Below are 14,023 nucleotides of genomic sequence, written 5' to 3' on the forward strand. Positions count from 1 at the left end.
TCATTTTAGATTCATTCCTTTTTTAAAATCAAAGGGACAAGCCAGTGGGAGAAAAAAAAATCAGACAAGAGTAGGACAAGACTTGTAAAAATTGTAAGGAATAGCTTTTACTTCAATAACCAAAGACCGAGTAGAAAGGACTGAGAGGAAAGGAAGAATAGAAAACAAGGAAAACTATACGGAAAAGCTAAAAACACTGGAGGAACTCAGCAGTTCAGGCAACATTACAGAGGGAAATGGACAGTTGACACTTTGGGTCGAGTCTGGTTCAAATGAAGGGTCTAAACCCAAAACACTGAATGTACATTTGCCTCCACGGATGCTGCCCGACCTGCTGATTTTTGCTCCAGGTTCCAGCACCTACAGTCTGTTAGTCCCTAGTTTCCTTAGCAATTTTAGAGAAAATCAGCTGGTAATTTGAAGAATTGCACCATGTATGTATCTACAACTGATAGAGGAAACAAAATCATAACCACATTGAGCATTATACAAGATAGACCAAGATCTGATCAAACCTCAATTTACCAATTGGCAGAGCAGGCTCAAGGAGTGGTTTGATCTCCTGTCCCACCTCTGATGTCCTTATGTAAACTATAAGCAATCATGGAAGGTAAAGTTGATCTGTTATTTGTTTTAACTGGCAGTCCTGACTTGCTTCTAAAATTGTAAGGCATAACCTTTACTTCAATAACCAAAAGAAAGAAAATCGAAAGTATATTTTTATACAAAAGATTTAATTTTTGTGTCTTGGTACATACATGAACCAACAAATTACAAATTATTACCAAAATTATCCAAAATCAAAAATCAGACAACATAGCTACTTACAAAATAACTGTACAAGTTAATGTCTGCTGACAAAAGTCATCTGACTGAGGCAATCTTAGTCATCTTCCTCTTCATCACTAATCACATATTTCTTTGCTCGTTTGTTGGAACCTTTGTCATCATTTTCGGCTTTTCTCTTCCCAGAATTTTCATTTTCCTAATATTTGGGGGGGGGGGGTAGAAAGAGTAGAGTTTGGAAAAAAGATAGATAAAAAAGGATAATTGTACAAGCAGTTAAAATATTTACTTGAATTGATAGGTGATATAAAGTATTTTCTAAATCATTGATATGAATCAAAGTACATTAGAATGAAATATATCAAAGTGAAACTCTGATAATCCCCTACACTAGTGGTATTGTACTGGCAGATTTTCAGAACTATAGGATTATTATAACCAAAGCACACTTTTATTTCACTTTAACATTTTAGGCAATGGTATAGTACACGTTCCAGTGAACCTGCTGAGTTTACCAAGAGTAGGAAATATAGAAGCATTTCTGGACCAGTAACAATCTTGCCTAGGTATCCGACCCCCTGGTGTTCTAGACCACAACTCAAGCTCCAGCCTACAGTCCAGATGCCAGCCCTGGCTGTACTCTCAACACTCAACTCTGACTGCACATGTCGCTTAGAGGTGTATAAGATGATGAGAGGCATTGATCGTTTGGATAGTCAGAGGATTTTTCCCAGGGCTGAAATGGTTGCCACAAGAGGACACAAGTTTAAGGTGCTGGGGAGTAGGTACAGAGGAGATGTCAGGGGTAAGTTTTTTTTACTCAAGAGTGTGGTGAGTGCGTGGAATGGGCTGCCAGCAACAGTGTTGTAAGCGGATACGATAAGGTCTTTTAAGAGACTTTTGGATAGGTACATGGAGTTTAGAAAAATAGAGAGCTATAGGTAAGCCTAGTAATTTCTAAGGTAGGGACATGTTTGGCACACCTTTGTGGGCCGAAGGGCCTGTATTGTGCAGTCGATTTTCTATGTTTTACTCCAGCTCTCAGTCAGGACTAATGAGCCAGATGCAAAATCATCAGGATTTCCACAGCTTGACTGTATCTAGTAAGAGTATTTTGATGGCCAAGCATTTTCTTTTGGTACTGCATGTAGAAAGATGAAAGAAACAAAATCCTTAAAAATATATGGTAAAATTGCTTGCTGCCTAATTCAGCCTTGCACTATTTAGCTACTGTACTGATATTCATTACACATGTTGGACATTGTCCCTTTAGGAAATCTCAAAAATTAGTTTGTAAAGACCCTGTTAGATACTTAGAAGTATCAACTGAGCTGGCTCCCAGATTTCCAACTAAACAAATAGGGGTACATAGCAGGTAGAACGACTATGATATTTTCTCTAAATATATCTTTGATCCAATTCAATGATGATTTTAATAATGTTTAATCAATGATTTTGGTTAATTCTGATCAGATTTAAATAGTTAAATAATTAGCTATTTAATATGATCAAGATTAATTAAAAATTGAACTTCCAGATTAAATAGCAAATTTAGCATTTCATTTTGTTAAAATTATCATAAACAATGGATAATTTCTTTAAGATCCAAATTTAAAATGCTATTAAAACATTACATTTCACAATTTATATCCATTTCATTTCCTCTTCCACCACCTTCTTACCATCACCTTAACTACACCGAAAGGGGTGGCTCAGCCACTCACTGAAAACTAATATTGTCTGTTCAGACAGAAAAAAGGGATTTATAGAAAAATACTGTATAAAGAACTGAATAAAAAGTAAATCCCCTCCCTCCTTACCAAAATAGATCAATTCTAAAAACTAATTATAACTGTTACACAACATGCTCAAAACCAAACCCAGCTTAGCTGTATGAGTATTGAATGGTCCACAAACAGATTTGTTTTCCATAATAAGTGAGGTTTTCATTACCGTGTCTTGAAGTACAACTTCAAGTATTCTGTGCAGAACACGATTTTGTATCATATGTGTTACATTAATAAACTGACAAATATATGAAAACATAAAATGCTGGCAGAACTCAGCAGGCCAGACAGCATCTTCATTTACACTGAAGTAGTTCAGATCTTTTCTCCGATACACTGAAGAAGTTCAGATCTTTTCTCCGAGATGCTGTCTGCCCTGCTGAGTTCTGCCAGCATTTTGTGTTTTTATTTATTTCCAGCATCTGCAGATTCACTCGTGTTACCCGTGCCAAATATATGAATTTATTAAATGCTTCTTAATAAAGCTTCATCTAAATAAATATTACACATCAAGTGAGGATACTTAATACATTTTCATTTAATTTTAACCATTTGGATTTTATCTGCAAAACTCTGAATAGTCTAAATGTAAAACCCTAATCAAAGATGGTCAGTTCTTTTTTTTATTGTATTTCAGGTAGTTACAAAATAAAAGTAGAAGAAAAAAAATGTATATTACCCATCCCCCCTCCCCTTAACCCCTCCCCCCTAACATCCCTATAGAAAAAAAAGAGAAAGAAAGAAAGAGTGCCTGGATATTGGAAGATCCCCACATGCTCCATGGAGTTCGTAATAACTTTAGCATATATCTTTATTTCTTTCCCCAAATAACCAATTATTTCTTCTTCGGAGCACCTATGTATTTAATCCTGTCTTTTGTAAATAAGGGCGCCAAATTTTCAAAAATGTTTCATATTTATCTCTTAAATTATAAGTAATTTTTTCAAGTGGAATACAGCTATAAATTTCTTTCTTCCAACGATCTATACTTAAATATGTATCCGATTTCCAAGTAACTGCAATAGCCTTTTTGGCTACTGCCAATACAATTTTTATAAATTCTTTCTGATATTTATTCAATTTGGGTATGGGTTTTATCCCTTCAATATCACCTAATAAAAATAATATTGGATTATGTGGAAGTTGTATTCCAATAATTTGTTCCAATAAAACTCTTAAATTTGTCCAAAAAGGTTGAATTTTAGAACAAGACCAAGTAGAATGTAAAAAAGTACCAATTTGATTGACTTATGGAATAAGATAAATGTTGACGATGAGATAAAGAAATCCTTATTAGCAAAGAGATCTTCAATTCAAAATAGACTTATTCCTTTTACAATGGATAATCAACTTTTATATAATTGGTTTCAAAAAGGGATTAGATATATAGGTGATTGTTTTGAAGGAGGTATATTAATGTCATTTGATCAATTAAAGAATAAATATAAAGTATCAAACAACACTCTTTTTTGTTACTTTCAACTAAGGGCTTATTTAAGAGAAAAATTAGATCAAACAATGATATTGCTGAAATCTAATGAAATAGAAACTTTAATTCAAAAAGATTAAAAAATTCATTTCTTGTATGTATAATTTGATTCAAAAACAGGCAATTAAACAAGGTGTCCATAAGTCAAGACAAAAATGGGAAAGTGACTTGAATATTAAAATTGAAGAAAAAAATTGGTCAAGACTATGTCTTGAGAGTATGACAAATACAATAAATGTCCGTTTAAGATTAGTGCAATATAACTTTTTACATCAATTATATATTACACCACAAAAAATAAATTAATTAAACCCAAATTTATCTGATTAATGTTTCAGATGGTCAGTTCTTGATCAATATTTCAAATTAAAAATCAGTCTTCAGTCAATGAAGATGGATAATAGTTGCCTTACTCTGAAAAATAAACCTGCAGTAACTATTTGTAGTTGCATTTTCAAATTAGAATACTCCATGCCATTTCTCCATACAAACCTCATCACTGTCAAACTTCTTGGCTTTCAACAGCCTCTGTGCTTTGTCATCATCAGACCCTTCATCACTGTCTGAAGAATAAATACGGGCACGCTCCTCTGAAATAGATTGAACACATCCAGATCAAACTAGGTATTTATAACACTAATTGATATTTGTAAATATGATGACAAAGAAATGTAACTCCAATAACAAAGTGTAATTTAAAATTTAATACTTGCTGGCTCTGTATTAACAGTATATGAAACAAAATTGAAATTCAGCATTATTAAGTACTAATCACAAAAGTGCATTTTATGAATAAACACTTTTACCATGAGGACTGTGCTGTACAACTGGACCACCTCCCATCTTCTCTGCCATCCCTATTTCTCAATGTTTATCTGAAGCTACCTACTGAATTCCTAGACTGAAATCTATTATTCTGCTCCTTTTAATGTGCTTCCCGTTTATCTAAACTGGTAAATTCTTTATTTCAGTCATCTTCCCTTCATTTTTCCTCAATGAAGTTCTATTGCTCTCTTTAAACAAGCTGCTTTTACAATGGTTTTGAAAAATGAAACTCAATTTGCTTTTTGGTCCACTGTTTATCTCCAAATCTAAATCAAGTACCGCCCTTTTGTTGTCTCCAGTACTAGACCTCTGGAACCTTCCTGAAACAAGACTGTTTCTCCACCAACCTGAAAACTACCTCACACCACTGACTGCATCAGCTCTCTGCAACAATCTAACTGTTGGAAGTATCCTTACCTTTTCCCCTTAAATATTTGATCCAAGATCTCTGTACCCCGTTCAATCTCAAATAGCTGCATAATCTAATGTCCTCCTGATATTCTCCACTGAGATTAACTTGAAAGCTAGTTATATCAGCCAAGTCACTGAGTTTACATATAACAAGCAAATTTCGCAAGGACTTGGTGGAGAGAAAAGTCTGTAACAAAATGTGCATATGTGAATTGAATGCAATTAACGGTTAATAAATTTGAATTCTATTATTTATATCAGAAATACAGCAACTGACAATCTGTTAAGGGATATTAGCAGACTAGGTTAAAATAATGTCACATGAATTTGTCAACTACTCACATGCTAACATACAGCAGAACTTCACCTTGAGTTTCTAAAAACTTGTTTAGTCTTTTGGATTTTTAATAAACATTCACAGCTTAAAATGTTCTTGCTAACATTAATTACCTATTTGTAGGCATGCTTCAACACAAGTGCAGTTGAGGTGTGGAAGAACTAGCATATAAATTTGTTTGAAGTACACTAGCTTAGGGTAAAGCTGTCTGCTCAGCACACCTCTTTGCAATAATGTCTGTATACCACTCACTCACAGAATGGTAGTGGGAGCAGGAAATCTGTGCAATTAAGATCGAAATTGTGCATGGGTGGGATTTGGGAATGGGGCAAAAAGATATATAGGATGTTTCCTGGATTTATGATCTTCCTGGCACAAGAAAATCCACTGTTCTGAGCTGCCTGCAGACTTAACCTCTTAAATGTATCTGTTGACACCATACAGTTCCATATGGTGCAGGCACCACCTAGTGGGAACATATTACTGCATCAGGATCCTGTTTAATAAGTCCCAGTTGCTTCAAAGCTTGTTTAAAACTTCAGTTGACTGGATGTTTGTGAGAACAAGGATGGAAACCAGTGGATGGAAAAATTATGTTTGGATAAGTTCCTTCCTACTATTTTTCACCACTAGCTTCAATTAAAAATATTACAATTTTAATTTTTTCAAAACTGTTGTATTAATCCTAATCTGTCTTTCACATCAATAAAAATGCTAAGTCACCAAACAATAACCAGCCTCTTCCTATTAATAATTAACCTTCCCACAATTAATAATTATTAATAATTAACCACCCACAAATGAAATTAGCCATATACTCCAATGTTTTTCACTCCAATAGCTCCAAAGTTGCTATTTTTCAGTTGAGATTTTTATTTGATTTCTTTTTCTATTTAAAAATAATCCACCAAAATAAAGCACTGAAAACAACAGGATATAGATTCTGAAGTCAAAATGTGATCTGCACCAGTAATTTGGCTTGTACACACCGAGGTACAGAGTAACTACATGGAAACTGATGAAAAGCATTATAACAAGCAAAATATTCTGTAAACACAAAGACTATCTTCCCACCTTGAAATGGATTATAGGTATGGAAAGCCTCAAGAGCTCTGAATGAACATTCTACTGCTTAGTTTGAGTTATTGCCCTTACCTCTAACTCCTCCTTTGTACTTGTTCTTGATGGCTGCAAGGCTTATAGTTTCATCACCATCTTCCTCCTCATCATACCGATCAGGTTCCAGATAGGAGGAGCTAAGGCCTCGTTGACTCTGCTTCTCCCTCATTCTACGTTGCTGAGATTCTCTTCTGATAGATGCCCTAAGACGCTCCTCCTCTTTCTGCCAAGAGCAAAAACAGTTTCAGTTTTGTAAAGATGCAAATGTGCATTTTAACAATGATAAATCTACTGTTTATCCTATTCCTGCATTTGCCTAAAAAAAGCTGGCAACATTATTTCAAAATTCTTCATTGGTGCACCATCAGCTTTACTTACCTTTATCATTTCAGAACGCTGGGATTCAGGATCTCTGCCAGCTATGGGAAGGATTCGAATCTTTTGGGTCTTTGAACATCTATCCGCCAAAGACAGAGTCATCTTTCTGTGGGTAGCACTATCTGTGGAATGAGGCCTGTGGTACATTAGGGCAAAACAGGTTTAGTACAACCACATTCATTTACCATCTAGAATATTACATTAATTTGACTGTAATTAAACATTGACTGTCAACTAGATTGCCATCCACAGACTTACAGCTGAGGAGCAAGTTAACAAAGTTAATAATACATTTGGTTGTAGTTCTTGTAGCAATCTTGCCTCATGAGCTATTTCAGCTCATCCATGAAGACTTGTCAGTGGACAAACATAGACATCTGGCACTATAAAATTTTCCAAAGTGATGAATAGACATTTATGAAGTAATGTGGAGAGGGGGGAAAAACTGGACAAAGATTACATTTGCAAAGGTAATTTGGAAAACATACGGTTTACTTATTTCTGTAAACACTTTTGCTTAATCATATTAACAAATGAAATCCAACATTACTGTTGTGAATCTTAGGTTAGCATTAGTGAGTAAAGTTGTTAATTTCATTAGTTAAATGGCCTGAAGAATGACAACATATGATGGTGTCAAACATCACAATTAAAGTCAAAAGTTAAAATGTAATCTTTTTCAGGTTATGGATGAAAATGGAAGATTCAAGTTTATTTAATTGTTTTCAATTAAATAAACCTATTATTATCAAATTCTCCTGTAAGGTTAATTTTAACAGAACAATTTCCATTGCAAGGACAGTTTTAAAAATGTAGATTTACCTTGAACAAATACTTCCATTAAACATTCACTTAATAAATTCATATATGTTACACAATGTTTTTATAGTGGTTTATCAGCAATGAATACAAATTACAGGTTTTTATCTTTAATTTTTAAAAAGATCAACATACCTGAATGTAAGCTTGGTTTTGAAGACTGCCTGACCTTGCAAACCAGTCCCCTGTCTAATAAATAAATGGTTATGGTCCCCTTGAAGTGGAGCCTTGTAGACATCAAAAACTTCATTTCCCAGATGCAAGGACATACTACAATGTAAAAAATGATGATACCTTAATTATTTATGCACCAACTGAGATTTACTTCTTTAAATAAAATAAAATTCAATGACATGTGAAATTCTATGTTAAGTACAAAATAGTCCAGTGATAGTTCAGTATATCTCTAACTGGATTATGCGATAAAAAATTATGTAATATTAAAATCCCAATATACATTTTTAATAATGTTACATACTTTAATAAATTTTCTAGTCAAGCCAGGGAGATTAAATGGAGTACAAACAACAGGCACTGGTGATATAAAGGGAGTGCAAAAAATGGGCTATCACTGTGTTTAGAGGAAGAGTGAGAAATGGGGTCCCAGAGCATTTTAGAGAGAATGCAGGAAATGAGAGAGCAACACATGCCATCAGAAGTGCAGGAAGCAACACCACCAGAATTTCCCAACAATTAGGTCGTGTATTATCAGATTTTTACAGTATACCAACTAAAAACTAATATTGGGACAGATGCTATACCACCAAAATCTCCCAACAATTAGGCTATGTATTATCATATTTTTACAGTATACCATCTAAACTAATATATAAAGTAAGGAATAGTATTTCTAAGCTGCTCTTGCCTCCTTTAAGCTGCTGAATTTGCCAAAACTGAGAAACTCATGTATAAACCTATACAGCCAATTAAATCAGAACCTTCCAGTCTCTAAAAAAAATAATCAGCTACGCTATTTTTGAGAAAGCTTTGGTTACCTACCCATATGTAGAAATGAGAAGTTGTCTGATAGATGTAGTTGCATAGTTCTAGAATTTAGAAATCTCAGCCTATCCCCCTAACTTTGCCTGTAAAAATTAAATCATAATCTATGAAACTACTTCTCTTTTCCTGTCTCCAGCTCTTGCTTCCAATTTACAGCAGGCATATATACATGTGCTTATTTTTTAAACAAGTTTCACTCAACATTACTGGTATTACAACTATCTATCCAGCTAAAAAAAATATACTGAATACTTAGAATTCTTCAAAGTGTGTAAAATGACATAAAATAATAAGCAAATTTAAAGCAAGATCCATAGAAGAAAACAGAATTTCTTACCTATGTCTACATTATAAAACTCTTATATCTTGCAGTTTTTACATCTTTGACAGAGGCACTAAATGGGTAAAAATAAACGTTACCAACCTTCCATCTGACCATTTTACTATTCGAGCATTACTTTCACGAACATCATTTCCTTCTTCATCCTTGCGTATTCGCCAGCGAATTGTGTTTTCTACCTGTGACCAGGAAACATTTGATTTTAAGGGTTAATATCACAGGTGTGGTCCTAAAGAGGGGACTCAGTCCATTCTCAAACCAACCTTTAAAAATATACACAGTAAATTCATAGCAATCAGTTATAGTTATTAATTACTTTGCTGTGGAATGTGAGGCATGGTGGTAGGTATTACCTTTAGCTTAAGCCTTGTTCTACCCTCTTCATCCAACATCTCTTCATCTTCAAATTCATCTTCATAGTACTGAGGGTCAAATGGTCTTAAAATAAACAGGAAGGTGGATGTTTGTAGATAATAATTTGAAAAATGAGTACTACCATAGTTATTAAAAGGTGCCCTCAAATAAGATAGCAAGAATCATGTATAATCTTAATGTATTCCGTGCAAACCAAGAAGGAAAAATAAAATTTAATTCACACATGTCCAACTTAACTTCTAATTCACAGTAAATGCTTCTAATTTTAATTGATTTTAGCTATCTGTGAGTGAGCATGTTAAAATATATATTTTTTTAAAAAGTCAAATCAGACCTAAGTCATAACACTATTACAAAACATTCTAGTGAATAGTGCAAAAGAACATTTAATGCTAACTGATGTCATTTAGTAAAAGGAAATTTTCCTTGAACTCACAACTTACTTGAGCCAGCAAATATACCGGTATGATTAGATAAAGGATTGCTATCAAATATAGATTTTACAATTTCTATAGGGACATTGCAATGTTTATATGGTGTTGAAATAGATAAGAATGATATTCTGCGTATATTCAACATGAAAAACAATCAACTAGAAAATGTTAATCCATATAGAGAAAGGCACGGAGTTACACAATAGCCTTCATGGATCAGGAAGTCACAAAACACTACACATTCAAGGACTTTGAGGGGTATGGTCATCATTACACATAGCAAGATCCTGCAAATACAAATGACCAAATAATATGCTTAGCAACATCTGTATCTTAGGTGCACTGCCCTTTGAAGATAAATATGAAGACGACAATAAAGCTTCATTTTAACTCTGTATTAGAAAAGTGGTGACCCTGACTGTGGAGCACACTTAGTAATGGACTAAAAAGTGATAATTGATTGCATGCTCAAGCGTCTAGACGATAATTTTAACAAAGGACCTACTGACTCAAAGAGCAAAAAATAAAATAGAAGTTAAGCAACTCTAATCCATACTTTGCATGGCTCCAATTATATCTCCACTTGAGGACGATGTTTATCTTTGGGCATCAATATACAAGAAAGAACTGAAGACCTAGATGTAATTTGAAGAGCTAATCACTAACAAAGGACTTAAGAAAAAAAGACATTTAGCTTTGAAAAGAATGAACTATGAAAAGACCTCGCCAATTTTACACCACACTCTGAACGGATTACTGGAGAAGAGAATGGAATCAAACCTATTTTAGAATCAGTAAATAAAATCTTGGGGTTGGTCGGTGGTGTAGTGGCATCAGTACTGTATTTTGAGGCTGACAGTTCTGAGTTCAGATCCAGCCGGGTCCCAACCTGGATAGCAGCAGCATCTGCACAGAAGGCCTGGCAATCTACTTCTGTACCTTGCCATAAAAATCCTATGGAGAATCATGGTATCCGTAGAGTTGCCATGAGTCAACAACACTTAACAAGAAGATAAAATCTTAAGAGAAAAACTCCAAAATATTTTCAGAAAGTTCTAAATGGGCTAAATAGCCTTCTGTTTGTACATTACAATTGAAAACATATGAGTTATTGATCCATAAAATCATTTTAGTATTTGAGAAAAAAATGTCAGAATACAAATCTGAAGTACCTGGGTTCCACACTGAGGAAGTTAGGCAGTTTAACAAAATACAGATCATTTCCTAAATCAGTGTTCACTTTGGGAATCTCTACTTCTATCCGTGTTTCTGGAATTGGTTCCTCTTCGGCATGATCCTGATCCATGTCATATTCATCCTGAAGCAAATACACAATCATTAAAAGATGGGAGAGGTGGGGTATGAAACTGTAACTACACAAAATATCAAATGCCAACACTCAGTGGTAACATTGTCATTATCAGTAAAACAAATAAAATGCTGTTTCCATAATTTCAATTTAAGGAAAAGAATTATTAAATTATTAACTAGTTAACAGTTTAACAAAATCAAATCATAAGGTGACTTTATGCAATGACAGGTATACAGCTTTGTTTGGCTTTTGTAGTGATGATCTTGATTTCAAGCCCTGTGCTTTAACATTTTACCAACAAAGAAACTTATTTTCCTGTAAAACTTTCATAACCTTAAATATCCTTTCACAATTAACAGCTACATTTTTTTAAAAAAGGAACTTTCCTTCATAATAAGCAAATGATACAGCTTCAGAGAACTATCCTGTATCATGAGGTATTCAGAACTTCCCATTTCTCATATTCCTTTACGACAGAGAATGCCATTCCACTCATCAAATCCATGCCAGCTCCCTGAGCAAGCCTTTCCCTCCCTTTATTTATATTTATTGACATACAGTGTAGAGTAGACCCTTCCAGTCCTTTGAGCAGCACTGCTCAGCAATCCCCCAATTTAATCTTAGCCTAATTACAGGACAATTTAGGCCATAAGACTACAAGACATAGGAGCAGAATTAGGCCATTCAGCCTATAAAGTCTGTTCCACCATTCCATCATGGCTGATCTTGGATCCCACTCAATCCCACACCTGCCTTCTCACCATATCCTTTGATGCTCTGACCGATCTGGAAACGATCAACTTCCACATTAAGTATACCCACCGACTTGGCCTCCAGTCGGTGGCAGAGCATTCCACAGATTCACAATTTACAATGACCAATTAACCTACTGACCAGTACAGCTCTGGAATATGGGAAGAAAGCGGAGCACCAGGAGGAAACCTATGCAGTCACAGACAGTACACACAAACTCCTTACAGGCAGCAACAGGAACTGAACTTGGGTCGTTGGTACTGTAAAGCATCATGCTAACCACTATGCTATTCTGGCTGCTATTTCCTATTTGTCCTTCATTTATCTAAATTTCTCTTCAACTACAAAATGATAGTTCTAGAAACTTCAATTAAATGTAGGCAGCATCTATGAAAGAGAGTAAACAGTCAACGTTTCGGGCTGAGACAAGTCTGATGAAGGGTCTCGGCCTGAAACATTAACTGTTTACCCTGTTCCATAGATGCTGCCTGGCCTGTCGAGTTCCTCCACCATTTTATGTGTGTTGCTTGGATTTCCAGCATCTGCAGATTTTCTCGTTTGTGACTCAATTAAATTTATCTTTTTTTTGCATACAACACATATGCTACCACCCATGCTGGAGCTCTACAACTCGCCTGGTGACACAACCAATCAACAAATGATGCCATAGCCACAGTACTACACACTGTCCTCACTCACCTGGAGAAGAGTGATGCTTATGTTAGAATTCTGTTCTTTGACTACAGTTCAGCATTCAACACAATAATTTACTCCAGGCCCGACAAGAAGCTCAGAAACCTCGGCCTTCACCCTGCCTTGTGCAGCTGGGTTCAGGATTTCCTGTTAGATTACCGACAGGTGGCAAGGATGGGTTCCCCCAGAGTTGTGTCCTGCAACTCCCCCCCCCCCCACTCACTATAAACCCACGACTCTTGCCACGCATAGCTCCAATCTGCTGATCAAATTTGCAGATGACATGAGACTGATAGGCTTCATTTCCAACAATGATGAGACAGCCTACAGAGCAATCAACACTCTGACACAGTGGTACCAAGGAAATAATCTCTCCCTCAACGTCGAAAAAACAAAGGAGTTGATCATGGATTACAAGAGGAACAGAAACAGGCTAGCCCTTATTGACATCAATGGGACTGTAGTTGAGAGGGTGAGTAGTTTCAAGTTCCTCAGTGTACACATCACTGAGGATCTCACCTGGACCACACGTACCGGCTGTCTGGCAAAAAAGGCACAACAGCACCTCTTTCACTTCACAGCTGAAGAGGTTTGGCATGAGTCCCCAAATCCTCAAGACTTTCTACAGGGGCACCATTGAGAGCATCCTGACTGGCTGTTGTCATTGCCTGGTACAGGAACTGTACTACTCTCAATTGCAGGGCACTGCAGAGAGTGGTGCGGACAGCCCAGCACATCTGTGGATGTAAACTTTCCTCTATTCAGGACACTTACAGCAGCAGGTGCGTAAAAAGGGCCCGGAGGATCATCAGGGACTGCACCAAACCAACTACAAATCAGTTCAATTGCATCTGCGTGGCAAATGGTACCACAGCATTAAGGGCAGGACCAACAGGTTGCAGGACAGCTTCTTTCACCAGGCCATCAGATTTATCAATACACATTGATCTGATTGCATATCTGACTGTACATTAAACTGGTTATGTATCTGACTGTATATACATGTAACAAAATTATGCATACAATTTTAGTGTTTGGGCAATATCCTCCCACATTTCCCCTCTTTATTTGCTTGTACATCGTGACAGAGAAGCCACATAAGGATTTTTACTCCCTTGGATATAAGAAATAAATAAATACATTTTACATACTTAAAAATTACT

At 35.6% G+C, this 14,023-nt stretch overlaps 1 protein-coding gene across 1 annotated transcript in view; it reads right to left on the minus strand.

Moving 5' to 3' along the window:
- Positions 1–706: 706 nt before the first annotated feature.
- The window catches only part of leo1 (LEO1 homolog, Paf1/RNA polymerase II complex component), a 33,667-nt gene continuing 20,350 nt past the window's right edge, over positions 707–14,023 (minus strand). The window contains exons 5-12 of the mRNA XM_059952782.1: positions 11,275–11,420; positions 9,647–9,731; positions 9,378–9,472; positions 8,087–8,221; positions 7,133–7,268; positions 6,791–6,977; positions 4,555–4,652; positions 707–985 (exon numbers count right to left, since the gene is read on the minus strand). Of these exons, the coding sequence (XP_059808765.1) occupies positions 884–985; positions 4,555–4,652; positions 6,791–6,977; positions 7,133–7,268; positions 8,087–8,221; positions 9,378–9,472; positions 9,647–9,731; positions 11,275–11,420 (984 nt within the window). The 3' untranslated portion in view covers positions 707–883. The remainder of the gene's footprint in view (positions 986–4,554; positions 4,653–6,790; positions 6,978–7,132; positions 7,269–8,086; positions 8,222–9,377; positions 9,473–9,646; positions 9,732–11,274; positions 11,421–14,023) is intronic.

This window comes from Hypanus sabinus, chromosome 28 (assembly GCF_030144855.1).
Source record: "Hypanus sabinus isolate sHypSab1 chromosome 28, sHypSab1.hap1, whole genome shotgun sequence".
In the NCBI taxonomy this organism is placed as follows: Eukaryota; Metazoa; Chordata; class Chondrichthyes; order Myliobatiformes; family Dasyatidae; genus Hypanus; species Hypanus sabinus.